This window comes from Ranitomeya variabilis, chromosome 1 (genome assembly GCF_051348905.1).
Source record: "Ranitomeya variabilis isolate aRanVar5 chromosome 1, aRanVar5.hap1, whole genome shotgun sequence".
In the NCBI taxonomy this organism is placed as follows: domain Eukaryota; kingdom Metazoa; phylum Chordata; class Amphibia; order Anura; family Dendrobatidae; genus Ranitomeya; species Ranitomeya variabilis.
The window spans coordinates 364,985,743-365,006,480 of NC_135232.1; the positions used below are offsets into that span (position 1 = coordinate 364,985,743).

The 20,738-nt window shown below is 45.2% G+C and overlaps 1 protein-coding gene across 1 annotated transcript in view; it reads left to right on the forward strand.

Moving 5' to 3' along the window:
- KIF27 (kinesin family member 27) overlaps window positions 1-3,658 on the forward strand; it is a 64,557-nt gene extending 60,899 nt beyond the window's left edge. Inside the window, exon 18 of the mRNA XM_077248981.1 lies at window positions 3,006-3,658. Within this exon, the coding sequence (XP_077105096.1) occupies window positions 3,006-3,463 (458 nt within the window). The 3' untranslated portion in view covers window positions 3,464-3,658. The remainder of the gene's footprint in view (window positions 1-3,005) is intronic.
- The last annotated feature ends 17,080 nt before the right edge of the window (window positions 3,659-20,738 follow it).

Sequence of the window (20,738 nt, forward strand, 5' to 3'; positions counted from 1 at the left end):
TTGTATGGTGCAATTTCTCCTGTTACCCTTTTATGGGGAAAATATGATTTTTTTTTAAATGATTATTTATTTATTTTTTTCACAGCTCAACGTTATAAACTTCTGTGAAGCACCTGGGGGTTCATTGTGCTCACCACACATCTAGATTACCACAGATCTAGTTTCCAAACTGGTGTCAGTTGTGGGGGGTTTCCACTATTTAGGCATATCCGGGGCTCTCCAAACTGTAATGATTCTAGCAAATTTTACATTCAAAAAGTCAAATGATGCTCATTCCCTTCCAAGCCCTACCATGCGTCCAAACAGAAGTTTTTTCCCTCCTATGGTGTATGGACAGGAGAAATTGCACATCAAATTTTGGGGTCTATTTTTTCCTGTTACCATTGCTAAAATTAAAAAAAAATTGGGGTCTAAAGTAAATTTTTTGCGGGAAAAAATTAAATGTTCATTTTTTTTTACACATTCAGAATATTCCTGTGAAGTACCTGAAGGGTTCAACTTCTTGGATGTGGTTTTGAGCACCTTGAGGGGTGCAGTTTTTAAAATGGCGTCACTTTTGGCTATTTTCTGTCATATAGACACCTCAAATTCACTTCAAATGTAATGTGGCGCATAAAAAAAAATCAAATTTGCTTTTTTTCTCAAATAAATGTAAGTCATATTGAATTAATTTTGCCACCATAATGAAGTACAATATGTCACGAAAAAACATTCTCAGAATCAGTGGGATCCCTTGAAGCGTTCCAGAGTTATTACCTCATAAAATGACAGTGGTAAGAATTCTGAAAAGGCTGAATGTCTTCTCCTCGCCAATAACATATTTGCTGTCATTGAAAGCCTGATCATCTATATATATAAAAATGAGTGTGTATGTGTGTGTATATATGTGTGTGTGTATCAGCCACGCCCACTCTACTTAGCCCCAACCAATCACTAAGCATGTGTGTGTATATCAGCCACGCCCACTCCACATGGCCCCAACCAATAACTAATCATCTTTCATTTCACCAGAGCTGTTTAAAAGTAGCTGAACTATGACTGGTTGATATGAGCAACTGTTTTCCTTGTAGGCAGTTGTGGTAACTGAGGAATTTATTACCGTGCCAACACAGACCACCCACTGCCACAGACTGCAGGGGGAGCCCAGCATCAGGAACTTCTCTTTGTCTGACATGAAGCATCCTCATTAAAGGGAATCTGTCACCTCATTTTGCTGCTATAAAGTGCGGCCACCACCATCAGGGGCTTATCTACAGTACAGTATCAACAGTACAGACAAAAAGTTTGGACACACCTTCTCATTTAAAGATTTTTCTGTATTTTCATGACTATGGAAATTGTACATTCACACTGAAGGCATCAAAACTATGAATTAACAAATGTGGAATTATATACTTAACAAAAAAGTGTGAAACAACTGAAATTATGTCTTATATTCTAGGTTCTTCAAAGTAGCCACCTTTTGCTTTGATGACTGCTTTGCACACTCTTGCCAATCTCTTGATCAGCTTCAAGAGGTAGTCACCGGAAATGGTTTTCACTTCACAGGTGTGCCCTGTCAGGTTTAATAAGTGGGATCTCTTGCCTTATAAATGGGGTTGGGCCCATCAGTTGTGTTGAGCAGAAGTCTGGTGGATACACAGCTGATAGTCCTACTGAATAGACTGTTAGAAAAAAGCAGCTAAGTAAAGAAAAACGAGTGGCCATCATTACTTTAAGAAATGAAGGTCAGTCAGTCCGAAAAATTGGGCAAACTTTGAAAGTGGCAAAAACCATCAAGCGCTACAAAGAAACTGGCTCACATGAGAACGCCCCAGGAAAGGAAGACCAAGAGTCACCTCTGCTTCTGAGAATAAGTTTATCCGAGTCACCAGCCTCAGAAATCGCAGGTTAACAGCAGCTCAGATTAGAGACCAGGTCAATGCCACACAGAGTTCTAGCAGCAGACACATCTCTACAACAACTGTTAAGGGAAGACTTTGTGCAGCAGGCCTTCATGGTAAAATAGCTGCTAGGAAACCACTGCTAAGGACAGGCAACAAGCAGGAGACTTGTTTGGGCTAATGAACACAAGGAATGGACATTAGACTAGTGGAAATCTGTGCTTTGGTCTGATGAGTCCAAATTTGAGATCTTTGGTTCCAACCACCGTGTCTTTGTGTGACGGAGAAAAGGTGAACGGAAGCATGAAGGTGAAACATGGAGGAGAAGCATGGAGGATGAGGTGTGATGGTGTGGGGGTGCTTTGCTGGTGACACTGTTGGGGATTTATTCAAAATTGAAGGCATACTGAACCAGCATGGCTACCACAGCATCTTGCAGCGGCATGCTATTCCATCTGGTTTGCGTTTAGTTGGACCATCATTTATTTTTCAACAGGAAAATGACCCCACACACACCCCCAGGCTGTGTAAGGGCTATTTGACCAAGAAGGAGAGTGATGGGGTGCTACGCCAGATGACCTGGCCTCCACAGTCACCAGACCTGAACCCAATCAAGATGGTTTGGGGTGAGCTGGACCGCAGAGTGAAGGCAAAAGGGCCAACAAGTGCTAAGCATTGCTGGGAACTCCTTCAAGATTGTTGGAAGACCATTCCCGGTGACTACCTCTTGAAGCTCGCCAAGAGTGTGCAAAGCAGTCATCAAAGCAAAAGGTGTGTCCAAACTTTTGGTCTGTACTATATATATATATATATATATATATATATATATATATATATATATATATATATATATATATACTGTATAAACTATATAGTTTTGGGTATAAAATCTCCTGTGCAGACCTACTGTATGTAGCTATAGGATAACAAAGGCTGTATAGTCTGAACCTAAAGTTGCACTTCTTTCAGTCTCTCTCCTATTAATTGATAACTACCGAATAGACATCAGCATGGCATAGGGGACAGATTACTCAGGGTTTGAGTAGTCTGGAATGGATACACACAGAATCCAAGGTTTCCAAGAAGTCATTACATAATTATGTTCCTGCTTGTTTTCTATAGATGATGGCTCTGGAGATGCCCCACAGAACCAAGATGAATTTGGACCAGTGACATCTAAGGAACAGAATTGGGCATCAAAGATTGAAAATGGCAAATCCAGTAGAAAGTCAAAAGACTTCAGATCTCAGCAGAACACTTATAGAATTGTTGGGGATAATTCAGGCACTTTAGCTCACAAGTCAGAACCTCGCCGACAAATGAGAAGGCACTTTTCTAGTGGGGAAGACCCAGAAGATGCCGATGAATCACAAACTTTAATAAAACCTCAAAAGCAATATGCGTCCCATGTAACAAAATCAGAGGCTAATAATGCAGCACTTGCAGTCAGTCCCGTGAAACTGTCCCGCCGGGATGTGCGGCAGATCTCTGCGCTAGAGCTTTCAACACGACGTTCCAGTGTTGGCTCTATTCTTGCTGATTCAATTGAAGAAACGCAGAAATCAGACTTTAAATTTTAGATACGAGAGTTTGGGGTACTTATTAAACGTAGCACTTGTCATGCTGTGAACACGTACAGATCAGACCGCTGTAACCAAACTGATCCACAAAAGACCAGCACTCTAGATGACACTATCTTCACCGTTGTAAATGATACTCTGACAAATTATTATGTCATAACCTGATATTTATTATTTTAAAAAATGCTCCCAGAATGGAACCTGCGATATTTATTATCCACTGTAACATCCGCTTCAATGCTTGTATTGCTGTACATGAAGAAGGAATTGCTGCTGAAACTTTCAGAGTGGAGAAATCATTAAAGTCGACAGTCAAAAAATGTCACTATACAAAACTTGCATACAACATTAAGTAGATCTCTTAGACCTGATGAGGCTGGTCTACTTACTTTATCTATGTTACTCATATTCCACACCACTTTACAAACATTATCTTTTATGTCCCCATTGTGGCGGCTTACAATCTAAATTCCCTATCACTATGTTATATGTAGTGTGGGAAGAAACTGGGGTATCCAGAGGAAAACACACACAAACTCCTTGCAGATGTTGTACTTGGTGGGATTTTAACTCAAAATCATGATTCTGCAAAGCTACATTGCTATCCACCATTCTGGCCATAGACAGAAATAAATCTTCACCAACTTCTCTGTGTTCCTCTACCCTGATGAAATATCACCGTTCAGTACAAGTACAAGTACAAGTGTCAGTCTGGCTTGGTGAGCAGAGACTGCATCCTCTTGAACTCGTGAACTCGTGAATTCTCTCACTCTTTAGCAGGACTCCATGAAAGTCGGCACTGATACATGCCTGATTCATTTTGACAAATGTTAGGTTTTTAGATAGATTTGTCAGTTGCAAGCTGACTAAGTTAACAGCCATGCCAAACACCCTCTCTGTTATTGCAAATTGGGCCAGTTTTTGAAACTGATTTTATCTGTTGACCTAGAAATCCATAAGATTAGAGCTCATAGTATATGCCTGAAAAAGAACACTGTGAGGGTATGTGCACACGTCAGGTTTTCTTGCAGAAATTTTCCTGACAAAAACCGGACATTTCTGCCAGAAAACCGCATTTTGTGCGTTTTTTCCAAATGCATAGAATTGCGGGAAAAACGCGGAAAATCCGCAAAATTAATGAACATGCTGCTTTTTTACCGCAATGCGTTTTTTTCGCGGAAATAAACACACCATGTGCACAAAACATGCAGAATGCATTCTAAATGATAAGATGCATAATGTATGCGTTTTTAATTTTTTTTTTATAGCGTTTTTATCGCGAAAAAACGCAAAAAAACCTGAACGTGTGCACATAGTTTTAGGCTCGCCTAGTGCGGTTGATCGACTAAGGTCCCGGTGGGAACATGAAGACCGGGCATTGGTGTAGCAGGCAGGAAGGCATGTGTGGTGGAGGACTTGAAACACTGGTGAACATAGGCCAGATACAGAGAGGACACAGAAAAGTCTGAATCAACAATGTTAGCCGGTATGCAGACCAGGAGCTGATACAGGAGAACAGCAAACAAACAAACAAACAAACAAACAGAAATAGGAGTCTTAATACAAAGACACAGATGTTTGTCTTAGTGGGCCTCAAATAGGTCTAGGAAGATGATATGGAGGCATGCTAGGCTACTTGAAGTGATGTGGAGCACAGCAAAGGGCAGCAGCCAAGGGAAGGTGGAGAAGTCCTGCCTAGCCAAGGCAGGTGCGTAACAGACACAATCTAGGTACAACTGAATCTGGCTGTTCAGTCAGGGGTAGGTTTGTTTGCTGAAGTGGGTCTGGTTGTTGAAATAGATAAATCATCTCGTCCATTGCATCAAATATGCAGCTATTGCTGCTACCTCAGCTACTTGCTGTAGCCTTAATTCTTTCACGGGGGAAGCATTGTGTCTGCAGTAATTGCAAAGGGCTCTGCTGGTTATTCGTGTGGATGGCAGGTGTCCGCTCATCAAAAGCTTTGGAGAACAGGCAACACAGGTTATTCTCTTTTTCCAAAGCCTGAAAAAATGTTCCCTTTGGACTTTTAGTAGAGAGGGGATCTAAAAGTGTGTCAATCCAATAGTCATCTGTTTGCTTGATGTTAACAGTATGCCTGTCATACCATAAGCATACAGCTTGCCATGCGAGCCAGCATGACCAAGGGCCTTGGTAATTAAATTTTATCACCTTGCTTTGACAGTTGGTAGTCATGACGAACATCATCATTTTCCCTTCGTCAGCATCATCCACTATCTGTGCCACATCAGTATCCCCCTCCACATCAGCCTGCTGCCAATCATCTTCTTCCTACATATACTTACGCATTTAACATGGATCTTGAGGGTCCCCAACAGATAAGCCACGTTCACACTTTCAGTATTTGGTCAGCATTTTACCTCAGTATTTGTAAGCCAAAACCAGAAGTGGAACAAGCAGAGGAAACGTGTAATAGAAACACGTCACCACTTCTGGATTTATCACCCACTCCTGGTTTTGTCTTATAAATACTGAGATAAAATACTGACCAAATACTGAACGTGACCATAAAGGGCGGCCAAGAAAGGTGCAACTGTTCTTCCTCCATCCCCTCTTGCGTTTTGATTAATTTTTTTACATGATAAATATGAAGGAAATGACATCTTGATTCCACACATGTCCCTACTGACAAATCATGTAGTTTCTTCAAAGGGCTTTAGTAAGCGACACATGTCTCTTATCAGCTGCCAATGTGGGATGTTTTATGTAATCCGTATTTCACTTTGCTTGCTGCATTAAGTAGTCAGTCTCCACTAAATGCAGCTTGTACACGCTGAAATATACACAGCATCGAATTCCATCAGGTTCCAATGTTGCAAACTAGGAGGCACTGTGGCAGAACATTTTGTTTTTGCAAAGTCAGGAGGCCGTGATTTACCACATAAGATCATTTGAAATGAGCTGACACTTTCTTGTACCCGGTCTAGGAGAAGACCGATAACTGCCACCTAAAGGTGGAAACAGACGTGGCTCTCAGTCACGGTGGCTTCACCACCTGTCCCAACTGTGGTGGTGCATTGTGGCTGCTAAAAGCATCAAGCGAGGCCTGAAATGCATATTTCCCTTGCACATATAGTGCTTTGAAAAAGTATTAGGACCCCGGGAACTGTGCCACATTTTTTCACATTACATCCAGAAACTAATGTATTTCTTGGGAGATTTTATATGACATACCAACACAAAGTAGCAAATATTTGTGAACTGTAAAGGAAATGATACATGGTTTTCTAATTATTTTAGAGATCCTTATCTGAAAATTGCAACGTGCATTTGTATTCAGCTTACTGTAGTCTGATACCCCTAAATAAAATCCTTAATGACCAATTCAATCCATCTTCCAAAAATGGAAGGAGTCTAGCACAACTGCAAACCTACCAAGACATGGCCGTCCACCTAAACTGACATCCCTAGCAAGTAAAGCACTAATAAAGAGAAGCAGCCAAGAGGTTCATAGTCACTCTGGAGGAGCTGCAGAGTTCCATAGTTCAGGTGAGAGAACCTGTTCACAGGAAAGCTAGTAGTCGTATATTCTACAAATGTGCCCTTTATAAAAGAGTGGCAAGAAGAAAGCCATTTTTGAAAAAAGTCATAAAAATACCTTTGAAGTATCCAAAACGCCATGTAGGGGACATAGCTAGCATGTGGAAGAAGGTGCTGTGGTTAGATAAGACAAATTTAGAACTTTTGGGTCTAAATACAAAATGCCATGTGCGGTGGAACAATAACGCTGCACATCTCCCAGAAAACACCATCTCCATTGTCAAACAGCATCATGCTGTGTGGACGCTTTTCTTCATAAAGAAAAGGGAAGTTGATCAGAGTTGAGGGGAAGATGGATGGAGCTAAATACAAGGCAATCCTAGAAGAAAACCTGTTAAGAGGCTGCTAAAGACTTGAGACTGGGGCATTAGTTCACCTTCCAGCAGGGCAATGACCCTGAACATACTGCCAGAGCTACAATGGAATGGTTTAGACCAAAGCATTTTCATATGTATGAATGGCCTTGTCAAAGTCCAGACCTAAATCCCATTGAGAATGTCTTCACAGACTCCTCCATCCAGTCTCACTGAGCTAGATAGTTTGCAAAGACAAATGGTCAAAATGTTTAACCTCTAGATGTGCAAAGCAGGTAGAAACATATCCCAAAAGACCTACAGCATTAATTTTTTGCAAAAGGTGGTCCTACAAAGTATTTACTTGGGGGAGGGGAGCTGAATAAAAATGCACATCACATGTTCCTTTACACTTCACAAGTACCTGCTACTTTGAGTTTGAATATCACAAAATCCCAATGAAGTACATTTAAGTTTGTGGGTGTAATGTGGAAAAGTTTGCGGGGTATGAATACTTTTTGAAGGCACTGTAGTTTCTGCTCTAGGTATCTACAGTGCAATACACTTTGGAGCTCAAAGACAAGTCGGGAGAGGCCTACATTCTGCACATGACAAAAATCAGCATCCCTTTCTGCAAGTATTAGCTTGGTATCTTACAGTGAGGCTAAGCACACACCATCTTTTCTCAAAAGGCAACCAACTTCACAGGGTAATACAGCAGCGATTGCATTACCAGCAACTTGACAGGGTGAGACTTTAGTTGGCTAATCAGCTAATGATTGGAAGCGTACACTTGTTTTATCGACACACAATCAGGGATGGATATTTGACTTTGCCACATAAAAGGAAGAGGAGTCATGATATTGAAGATGAATGATGATCACACTGACCAGGTACAATCTGAGGGTGCGGCCTGGCTGACAGACAATCGTTAGGAAGGAGTGAAAGACAACTTAAGTCTACGTTCACATTAGCGTTCGGCGCCGTAGCGTCGGGCGCCGCAGCGTCGCCGCATGCGTCATGCGCCCCTATATTTAACATGGGGGCGCATGGACATGCGTTGTGCTGCGTTTTGCGACGCATGCGTTTTTTTGGCCGCAAGCGTTGGGCGCAGAAAACGCAGCAAGTTGAATTTTTTTTTGCATCCAACTTTCGGCAAAAAAGGACGCATGCGTCGCAAAACGCAGCGTTTTAGCGTGCGTTTTGTTGCGTTTTTGTTTGCGTTGTGCGTTGCGTCGCCGACGCTGCGGCGCACAACGCAAATGTGAACGTAGCCTAAGACCTGCTCTGATTGCTGTTCATTTGACCTTTGGAAATAAGTAGGTGATGTAGATTAATTTGCTGATGGAGAGCCATATTTCCTAGTTTATATGAACCAGGATGTCTGTGACTTATTTTCATCTTGCAGAGTGCCAGAGAATCCTCTGGTATCAACTCCTGCACACAAGATACCAGTACATATGACACTACACCACCGCGACCAGATATTTCAGGCACTGTAGAACCTCCACGTCTTGTACTGCATCACCTACTCAAGAGCTGAACGCAGAAAAACTGATTTTGCCCTGAACCATCTGTCATGTCTCGGTCTTGGTACTCGATATGGTGACCTTTTGCTGTGTGGTCTGTTTCTCTAACTGTTGAGCCACAGGAAATTACCTAAGAACCGAGACCCCATTCAATCCCCTGCCTGATTCCTATACCAAGATTTGCACTGGATCAGTGGGATACTACCTCTGGCCCCTAACACCACAGCTCATAGAGCCAGCAACACAGCTTAGAGTTAAAAATTGTATTCTACACCTCCTTCGGCCCCATGTCATCGGCGAACAAAGACTGACTGTTCATCTCTTCCAATTAATCAACTGAAAGAATTTGTTCTGATGCAGTATGTTCCTTAGAACCCTCCCAGGATGGAGTTGGAGACCATGGGGCAGAATAGAAACTAGTGTCTTTGACAAAATAGAAATTCCAATCTGCTCAACATTAAGTATTATGGCAGTAGATGAGGTTAAAGGGACTCTGTCACCTGAATTTGGAGGGAACAATTTTCAGTCATATGGGCGGGGTTTTCGGGTGTTTGATTCACCCTTTCCTTACCCGCTGGCTGCATGCTGGCTGCAATATTGGATTGAAGTTCATTCTCTGTCCTCCATAGTACACGCCTGCGTAAGGCAAGATTGTTTATTTACATTTGTGTTTTTGATTACACCTTATTGCGCTTTTTGTTCGGCAATATGATGAAAAGCATAGTTTTTGGCCCTTTTTTTTGTTACTGAAGTGGTTAACTAGTGGGACAGTTTTTATGGGGCAGGTCGTCCTAGACACGGCGATACCATACTTTTTTGCCTATTTTTTTTTTTATTATTATTATTATTATTAAAAATAGAAATTTATCAGTACATTATATTTTTTATTTACTTGTTATTATTTTCTGATTTTTGATAAAAACATTTTTACAATTTACTATACGACTTTCACTTTCATCAGCCTGTGCTGTTATAATTCATTGAAAAGCACGAGCATTGCAATGGATTATAGCTGTCAGTGCTGCACTGACACAAGCCCCTAGACCTCTGCACATGATCTGAGGGGCTTGCCGTAGACTGGTGACCCGGATGACGACATTGGGTCACCATGGCAATGATTGGGTCCTTGCGATGATGTTGTGGGGGGCGCCGATTAGAGTGCAGAGGGGGCTCTCTCTGCATGCCTGCTAAATGCTGTGATTAAAAAACACCTTCAAGAAAAATATAGGGGTTTACAAATCGATTAAACACCACAACAGAAAAAACAACCCTCTAAAACAGGGGTGGGCAATTCATTTTGCCATGGGACCGCATGAGAAATTGGGATGGTTTTAGAGGGCCGGACTAATATAATTACCGTATTTTTCGGACTATAAGACGCATCGGACCATAAGGCGCACCCCAAATTTGGGGTGAAAATTGCAGAAAAAAAGTTTTTAAAGGTTGATAGGGGTCAGTCTTATTATCAGAAGTTACAGTATCTTAGGCTACTTGCACATTAGCGTCGTGCACTGCACGTCGCAATGCGACGTTGCAGCGCACCGACACATACTGTGGAAGCGCCGCACAACGGGGACAGCGGATGCTGTTTTTCAACGCATCCGCTGCCACATTGTGAGGTGCCGGGAGGAGTGGGCGGAAATGCTGGACACGACGCACCAAAAAACGTTACATGCAACGTTTTTTGGTGGCGACGGTCCGACGCAACCGTCGTACGACGGTTGCGACGTGTGGCAATGCGTCGCACTGCGTCGCTAATGCAAGTCAATGGAGAAAAAACGTATCCTGCAAGCACTTTTGCAGGATGCGTTTTTTCTACAAAACGACGCATAGCGACGTGCAGTGCACGACGCTAGTGTGCAAGTAGCCTTACCTGAAGGCTAGCGGTGGCAGAGCAGGGTCACAGGAGGCATGGTGTCGGCAGAGGTGGGGTGATGCGGTGTGGTGTACACCTGAGCAGGGTCCCTTCCTGCTTAGGTGGGCGACGCCTGTTGTGAACTCTTTCTGGGCTCCCTCTAGTGGTCACAAGCGGTACTGTGTAGTGTTGTCCTTCTGCAGGTTGGCTTCATCAGCTGGTTCGTTATCCTTGGTTGGTTTTCTATTTAGCCCACCTGGATACTCAGTTCCTTGCCTGCTATCAATGTATTCAGTGCTCTTCAGATTCCGTGTGTCTACCTTGCTCCCAGTCTCTCCAAGACAAGCTAAGTTTTTGTTTGATCATTTTTTGATTATCAGTGTTCATTATGTTTTTAGTCCAGCTCGCTAAAATGTGATTTCTTCGCTTGCTGGCTGCTCTAGGGGACTGAGTTTCTCCCCCCCAGGGGTGGATTAAGGGTAGCCTGGGCCCCCGGGCTGTTCAGACACTGTGGGCCCCCACGGTCATGTGACGGGGTCATGTGACGGGGTCATGTGTGTCATGTTACAAAGATTTTGTAAGCCGCCACCATAACACGGTAGACACTTTTGGCCGGGCCCTACTCTACTGTAACCTATTAAATATTTCTTAAAATATGTAATACAATTTAGGTATATTTTGATTTATTTTTAAATTTTTAAAATGACCAATAATATCACATACAAGGAACAAATACCACCGCACCATGACCAGACCACATGTTACAACCACAGTGATCGAATAATATCACATACAAGGAACAAATACCGCTACACCATGTCAAGACCACATATTACCACCACATGGTGACCAAATAGCACATACAAGGGACAAATACCGCAACACCATTTCCAGACCACATATTACCACCACAGAGTGACTGAATACTACAATACTGATCAGTAATAAAAAAAAAAACACAATACTATCACCATAAGTGCCAGTATTCACAGGAGATCTGTACTTAGTATGCAGTGTCTGTGTAGAGGTTATACAGTGATCACTGGTGACATTATACACAGGACCTCTGTATATAGTATACAGTGTATAGTGTCAGTGTATAGGTAACACTGACTCACCAGTGACATCTCTAGGTGAAGTCCTTTATCTTTCATCCAGCACAGACCACCATCATTTCTTCCAGCCAGGGCTCGTTTCTGCAGGAAATAACAGTTATCTAGAGCTCCGCTTGCAGAACACATTACTTAATTTTTCCCAACTTCTACATTACACCACATAAAGAAAAAAAGGCGACATAGTGTCACTCTGCACAGTAACAGGACCGCCCCCCCCCCCCATTTAAAACAGTATACTCAAAAAAATAAAATAAATACATCACTGCAGTAATAATATCCCTTAATTAGCCCCTATGGTAATAATATTCCTCATCCTGGCCCCGTGTATCTCATTCCTGGCTCCAGCCATATGTTCTCGCATCCTGCCCTCATGAGTATCCATTCTACCCCATATGATCTCCCCATCCTGCCCCATCTGTCTCCATCGTATCCATCCTGCCCCATGATCCAATCCTGCCCCATGTCTTTCACTCTGCTCCATGTCTCCAATCATGCCCCGTATCTACATTCTGCCCATGCCTCCAGTCCTGCCCCCAGTGTGTCCAGCATATTGCCCCCAGTGTGTCCAGCAATCTGCCCCAGTGTCTCCAGCATATTGCCCCCAGTGTGTCCAGCATATTGCCCCCGGTGTGTCCAGCATATTGCCCCCGGTGTGTCCAGCATATTCCCCCAGTGTGTCCAGCATATTGCCCCCAGTGTGTCCAGCATATTGCCCCCAGTGTGTCCAGCAATCTTCCCCATTGTGTCCAGCATTGCCCCCAGTGTGTCCAGCAATCTGCCCCAGTGTGTCCAGCATATTGCCCCCAGTGTCTCCAGCATATTGCCCCCAGTTTGTCCAGCATATTACCCCCAGTGTGTCCAGCAATCTGCCCCAGTGTCTCCAGCATATTGCCCCCAGTGTGTCCAGCAATCTGCCCCAGTGTCTCCAGCATTGCCCCCAGTCTGTCCAGCAACCTGCCCCAGTGTGTCCAGCAATCTGCCCCAGTGTCTCCAGCATATTGCCCCCAGTGTCCAGCAATCTGCCCCAGTGTGTCCAGCATTGCCCCCAGTGTGTCCAGCAATCTGCCCCAGTGTGTCCAGCAATCTGCCCCAGTGTGTCCAGCATATTGCCCCCAGTGTGTCCAGCATTCTGCCCCAGTGTCTCCAATATTGACCCAGTCTGTCCAGCAATCTGCCCCAGTGTGTCCAGCAATCTGCCCCAGTGTCTCCAGCATATTGCCCTCAGTGTCTCCAGCATATTGCCCCAATGTGTCAGCAATCTGCCCCAGTGTCTCCAGCATATTGCCCCCAGTTTGTCCAGCTTATTACCCCCAGTGTGTCCAGCAATCTGCCCCAGTGTCTCCAGCATATTGCCCCCAGTGTGTCCAGCAATCTGCCCCAGTGTCTCCAGCATTGCCCCCAGTCTGTCCAGCAATCTGCCCCAGTGTGTCCAGCAATCTGCCCCAGTGTCTCCAGCATATTGCCCCCAGTGTCCAGCAATCTGCCCCAGTGTCTCCAGCATTGCCCCCAGTGTGTCCAGCAATCTGCCCCAGTGTGTCCAGCACATTGCCCCCAGTGTGTCCAGCAATCTGCCCCAGTGTCTCCTCTCCAGCACTGCCCCCAGATAGTGTCCAGCATTCTGGCCGTTCGCAAAAAAAAACAAAAAAAAAAGAGTTCTCCTCACCTGACCTGCGCTCCAGCGGCGAAGATCGCTCCAGTGGCGAAGCTCCCTCCAGCAGCGCGCACTCGCAGATGACTGACAATGACGTCAGATGCCGGCGACGTGTGCGCTGCGCCTGCGGTCGACTTCAGCTGCCAGCCTCCAATTGGCTGGCGGCTGTTGTTAACTATTGACGTGCGGGCGCACGCCCGCATGTCAATAGGTGAAACTGCCGCAGCACCGGTAGGGGCCCGGTGAGCAGATGAGACGGGGCCCGATGCGGGCCCCCTCTGCCCACTGGGCCCATGCACCAGTCAGGGCAGTAATGCCCTGATGGCGGCAGGCAATCTGAGCGGTAGCCCAGGGCCCCCCCGCACCACCGGGCCCTGGGCCACCGCCCAGATTGACCCTATTATAATCCGCCCCTGCTCCCCCCACACCGTTAGTTGGTGTGGGGGTTCTTGAAATCTCAGAGTGGATATTTTGTAAGGGTTTTTTACTGACCGCATAGATTCCCTTTTCTATTTTCTGCTATCTAGTATTAGTGGGCCTCATTTGCTGAATCTGCTTTCACCCCTGTGTATGTGCCTTCCTCTTACCTCACCGTTATTATTTGTTGGGGGCTTCTGTATCTTTGGGGATTATTTCTCTGGAGGCAAGAGAGGTCTTTCTTTCTCTCTAGGGGTAGTTAGTTCCTTAGGCTGGCTCGAGACGTCTAGGAATTCAGGCACGTTCACCGGCTACTTCTAGTGTGTTTGGTTAGGTTCAGATTTGCGGTCAGTCCAGCTTGCCACCTCCCTAGAGCTTGTCCTATGTTTGTTACTTAGCTGGAGTAATTTGTGATCCTCAACCACTAAGGATCATAACAGTATAGCAGGCCAAAAAGTGTTTAATGCATCGCAGAAGTGGGATAAAAAGAAGACCTGAATACATTTTTTTTTTTCCTCCTCCCGCTTTTCCTTTGCTGCAGTCTGTTTAGCTTCTTTCATCCCCTTGAACTCTGGGTGGTTTTGAGCTCAGCTGAAGACATGGATGTTCAGACTCTGACTTCTAGTGTGGATCATCTTGCTGCACGGGTGCAAAGTATTCAGGATTTTGTTATTCATAGCCCTATGTCAGAACCAAAGATACCCATTCCTGAGTTGTTTTCTGGAGATAGATCTAGGTTTCAGAATTTTAGGAATAATTGAAAGTTATTTCTATCTCTGAGACCTCGTTCCTCTGGTGTTTCCGCTCGGCAAGTAAAGATTGTTATCTCCTTGTTACGTGGCGACCCTCAGGATTGGGCCTTCTCTCTGGCGCCAGGAGATCCTGCATTGCTTAATGTGGATGCGTTTTTTCTGGCTCTTGGACTGCTTTATGAGGAGCCTAATCTTGAGAATCAGGCAGAAAAAGCGTTGCTGGCCCTTTCTCAAGGGCAGGATGAAGCAGAGGTGTATTGTCAAAAATTTCGGAAATGGTCAGTGCTTACTCAATGGAATGAGTGTGCCCTGGCTGCAAATTTCAGAGAAGGTCTTTCTGAAGCCATTAAGGATGTTATGGTGGGGTTCCCCACCCCTACAAGTCTGAGTGATTCTATGGCTTTAGCCATTCAGGTTGATCGGCGTTTGCGGGAGCGCAGATCTGCTCATCCTTTGGCGGTATTTTCTGAACAGAGACCTGAGTCTATGCAATGTGATCGAACTCTGACCAGAATTGAGCGACAAAGTCATAGACGTCAAAATGGGTTGTGCTTTTACTGTGGTGATTCTGCTCATGTTATCTCAGTATGCTCTAAACGCTTAAAAAAGGTCGCTAAACCTGTCACCATTGATACTATACAGCCTAAGTTTATTTTGTCTGTTACTTTGATTTGTTCTTTGTCGTCCTACTCGGTTATGGCCTTTGTGGATTTGGGTGCTGCCCTGAATCTGATGGATTTGTCATTTGCCAGGCGCTGTGGTTTTGTCCTGGAGCCTTTGGAATTTCCTATTCCTCTGAGGGGAATTGATGCTACGCCATTGGCTGAGAATAAACCTCAGTATTGGACGCAAATGACCATGTGCATGACTCCCGTTCACCAGGAGGTGATTCGCTTTCTTGTTCTGCATAATTTACATGATGTTGTCGTTTTGGGTCTGCCATGGTTGCAGGCTCATAATCCAGTTTTAGATTGGAAAGCTATGTCTGTGTCTAGTTGGGGTTGTCAGGGAATTCATGGCGATACTCCATTGGTGTCTATTGCTTCTTCCACTCCTTCTGAGGTCCCTGAGTTTTTGTCTGACTACCAGGATGTATTTGATGAGCCCAGGTCCAGTGCCCTGCCCCCTCATAGGGATTGTGACTGTGCTATAAATTTAATTCCTGGTAGTAAATTCCCTAAGGGACGACTTTTTAATTTGTCTATACCAGAGCATGCCGCGATGCGGAGTTATATAAAGGAGTCTTTGGAGAAGGGACATATTCGCCCATCCTCTTCCCCTCTTGGTGCAGGATTCTTTTTTGTGGCCAAGAAGGACGGTTCTTTGAGACCGTGTATAGATTATCGCCTTCTGAATAAAATTACAGTCAAATTTCAGTATCCTTTGCCACTATTATCTGATTTGTTTGCTCGGATTAAGGGTGCCAGTTGGTTCACCAAGATAGATCTCCGTGGTGCGTATAATCTTGTGCGCATTAAGCAGGGAGATGAATGGAAAACAGCATTTAATACGCCCGAAGGCCATTTTGAGTACTTGGTGATGCCTTTTGGACTCTCTAATGCTCCTTCTGTGTTTCAGTCCTTCATGCATGACATTTTCCGTGAATATCTGGATAAATTTATGATTGTTTATCTGGATGACATTTTGGTCTTTTCTGATGATTGGGAGTCCCATGTGAAGCAGGTCAGGATGGTGTTTCAGGTCCTGCGTGCCAATGCTTTATTTGTGAAGGGCTCAAAATGCCTCTTCGGAGTACAGAAGGTCTCCTTTTTGGGTTTTATTTTTTCTCCTTCTGCTGTGGAGATGGACCCAGTCAAGGTCCAGGCTATTCATGACTGGACTCAGCCCACGTCTGTTAAGAGTCTTCAGAAGTTCTTGGGTTTTGCTAATTTTTACCGTCGTTTCATCGCTAATTTTTCTAGCGTGGTTAAACCTTTGACGGATTTGACCAGGAAGGGCTCTGATGTGACTAATTGGTCTCCTGCGGCCGTGGAGGCCTTTCGGGAGCTTAAGCACCGGTTTTCTTCAGCTCCAGTCTTATGTCAGCCAGATGTCTCTCTCCCCTTTCAGGTCGAGGTTGATGCTTCCGAGATTGGAGCAGGGGCTGTTTTGTCACAGAGAAGTTCTGAGGGCTCTGTGATGAAGCCGTGTGCTTTCTTTTCAAGAAAGTTTTCGCCTGCCGAGCGAAATTATGATGTTGGTAATCGGGAGTTGTTGGCTATGAAGTGGGCATTTGAGGAGTGGCGTCATTGGCTCGAGGGAGCTAGACATCGTGTGGTGGTCCTGACTGATCACAAAAATCTGATTTACCTCGAGTCGGCCAAGCGCCTTAATCCTAGACAGGCTCGTTGGTCGTTGTTTTTCTCCCGTTTCAACTTCGTGGTCTCATACCTGCCTGGTTCGAAGAACGTGAAAGCTGATGCACTTTCTAGGAGCTTTGTGCCTGACTCTCCGGGAGTTTCTGAGCCGGCTGGTATTCTTAGAGAGGGAGTGATTTTGTCTGCCATTTCTCCAGATTTGCGACGAGTGCTGCAGAAATTTCAGGCGGATAGACCTGACCGTTGTCCACCAGAGAGACTGTTTGTCCCGGATAGATGGACCAGCAGAGTTATTTCCGAGGTTCATTCTTCGGTGTTGGCGGGTCATCCTGGGATTTTTGGTACCAGAGATTTGGTGGCTAGGTCCTTCTGGTGGCCTTCCTTGTCGCGGGATGTGCGTTCCTTTGTGCAGTCTTGTGGGATTTGTGCTCGGGCTAAGCCTTGCTGTTCTCGTGCCAGCGGGTTGCTTTTGCCTTTGCCTGTCTCGAAAAGGCCTTGGACGCACATCTCCATGGATTTTATTTCGGATCTGCCAGTATCTCCGAGAATGTCTGTCATCTGGGTGGTGTGTGATCGTTTTTCCAAGATGGTCCATTTGGTGCCCTTGCCTAAGCTGCCTTCCTCCTCCGATTTGGTTCCTCTATTTTTTCAGAATGTGGTTCGCTTGCACGGCATTCCTGAAAATATTGTGTCTGATAGAGGATCCCAGTTTGTGTCCAGGTTTTGGCGAACTTTTTGTGCTAAGATGGGCATTGATTTGTCTTTTTCGTCGGCCTTCCATCCTCAGACTAATGGCCAAACCGAGCGAACTAATCAGACGTTGGAGACTTATTTGAGATGTTTTGTTTCTGCTGATCAGGATGATTGGGTGACTTTTTTGCCATTGGCCGAGTTTGCCCTTAATAATCGGGCTAGTTCTGCTACCTTGGTTTCGCCTTTTTTCTGCAATTCTGGTTTCCATCCTCGTTTTTCCTCAGGTCAGGTTGAGTCTTCTGACTGTCCTGGGGTGGATTCTGTGGTGGATAGGTTGCAGCAGATTTGGAGCCATGTGGTGGACAATCTGAAATTGTCACAGGAGAGGGCTCAGCGCTTTGCCAACCGCCGCCGCGGTGTGGGTCCCCGACTTCGTGTTGGGGATTTGGTGTGGCTGTCTTCTCGGTATGTTCCTATGAAGGTCTCGTCTCCTAAGTTTAAGCCTCGCTTCATCGGTCCTTATAAGATCTTGGAAATCCTTAACCCGGTGTCTTTTCGTTTGGATCTCCCGGCATCGTTTGCCATCCATAATGTGTTCCATAGGTCTTTGTTGCGGAGGTATGTGGTACCTGTGGTTCCTTCTGTTGAGCCTCCTGCTCCGGTGCTGGTTGAGGGCGAATTGGAGTACGTGGTGGAGAAGATTTTGGATTCTCGTATCTCTAGACGGAGACTTCAGTATCTGGTTAAGTGGAAGGGCTATGGTCAGGAGGATAATTCCTGGGTTGTCGCCTCTGATGTTCATGTGGCAGATTTGGTTCGCGCCTTCCACGCAGCTCGTCCTGATCGCCCTGGGGGTCTTGATGAGGGTTCGGTGACCCCTCCTCAAGGGGGGGGTACTGTTGTGAACTCTATTTCTGGGCTCCCTCTAGTGGTCACAAGCGGTACTGTGTAGTGTTGTCCTTCTGCAGGTTGGCTTCATCAGCTGGTTCGTTATCCTTGGTTGGTTTTCTATTTAGCCCACCTGGATACTCAGTTCCTTGCCTGCTATCAATGTATTCAGTGCTCTTCAGATTCAGTGTGTCTACCTTGCTCCCAGTCTCTCCAAGACAAGCTAAGTTTTTGTTTGATCATTTTTTGATTATCAGTGTTCATTATGTTTTTAGTCCAGCTCGCTAAAATGTGATTTCTTCGCTTGCTGGTTGCTCTAGGGGACTGAGTTTCTCCCCCCACACCGTTAGTTGGTGTGGGGGTTCTTAAAATCTCAGAGTGGATATTTTGTAAGGGTTTTTTACTGACCGCATAGATTCCCTTTTCTATTTTCTGCTATCTAGTATTAGTGGGCCTCATTTGCTGAATCTGCTTTCACCCCTGTGTATGTGCCTTCCTCTTACCTCACCGTTATTATTTGTTGGGGGCTTCTATATCTTTGGGGATTATTTCTCTGGAGGCAAGAGAGGTCTTTCTTTCTCTCTAGGGGTAGTTATTTCCTTAGGCTGGCTCGAGACGTCTAGGAATTCAGGCACGTTCACCGGCTACTTCTAGTGTGTTTGGTTAGGTTCAGATTTGCGGTCAGTCCAGCTTGCCACCTCCCTAGAGCTTGTCATATGTTTGTTACTTAGCTGGAGTAATTTGTGATCCTCAACCACTAAGGATCATAACAGACGCCACGGCCTGGTGTCCATGGGGGGGGTTGAGCAGTGGTGTGGCGACGGCAGAGGTGCGGCATGGCGTGCGCAGGGTCCCTTCCACCGGTGAGGTGACGCAGCGGCCCGGAATGCAATGTGAGCAGGGAGGCCACGGGCTCAGGAAAATGGCCGCGGGAGGCCGCGCGTGCGCAGATGGAGATCGCGGCGGCCATTTTCCTGAAGCCGAGATCTAAATCTGCAAACTCGGCTTCAGGAAAATGGCCGCGCGATCTCCATCTGCGCGCGTGCGGCCTCCCGCGGCCATTTTCCTGAAGCTCCGTGAAGCAGAGCACTCCATCTGCGCACGCACGGCCTTGGGAAGATGGCCGCCGCCACCGATATTCAACCAGGCTCTGCTGCTCACATTGTACAGGGCCGATGCGTATCAGCTCAGGGCCTTCACTCCAGCCACCAGCGGTCTTCCTCAGAAGCATCTGGCGGCTGGCCGAGCGGTGCTGGGGGCGGCTGTCAGAAGTGACAGCTAGCTGGCGGGCCGTTTAAAATCATCAGGCGGGCCACATCTTGCCCAGGTCTGCTCTAAAATATACCTTTTAATGATATAGTTAAAAAATGCCCAATTGCTTGTGACAATAGTAGCACTCACATATAAATACAGAAAATAAACTAAATTTAATTGACACAAAAATATACAGTGCAGACCAAAAGTTTGGACACACTTTCTCATTTAAAGATTTTTTTTGTATTTTCAGGACTATGAAAATTGTACATTCACACTGAAGGCATCAAAACTATCAATTAACACATGTAGAATTATATACTTAACAAAAAAGTGTGAAACTACTGAAAATATGACATATTCTAGGTTCTTCAAAGTAGCCACCTTTTGCTTTGATGACTGCTTTGCACACTGTTGGCATTCTCTTGATGAGCTTCAAGAGGTAGTCACCGGGAATAGTTTTTACTTCACAGGTGTGCCCTGTCAGGTTTAATAAGTGGGATTTCTTGCCTTATAAATGGGGTTGGGACCATCAGTTCTGTTGTGCAGAAGTCTTGTGGATACACAGCTGATAGTCCTACCGAATAGACTGTTAGAATTTGTATTATGGCAAGAAAAAAGCAGCTAAGTAAAGAAAAACGAGTGGCCATCATTACTTTGAGAAATGAAGGTCAGTCAGTCAGAAAAATTGGGAAAACTTTGAAAGTGTCCCCAACTGCAGAGGCAAAAACCATCAAGCGCTACAAATAAACTGGCTCACATGAGGACCGCCCCAGGAAAGGAAGACCAAGGGTCACCTCTGCTTCTGAGGATAAGTTTATCTGAGTCACCAGCCTCAGAAATTGCAGGTTAACAGCAGCTCAGATTAGAGACCAGGTCAATGCCACACAGAGTTCTAGCAGCAGACACCTCTCTACAACCACTGTTAAGAGGAGACTTTGTGCAGCAG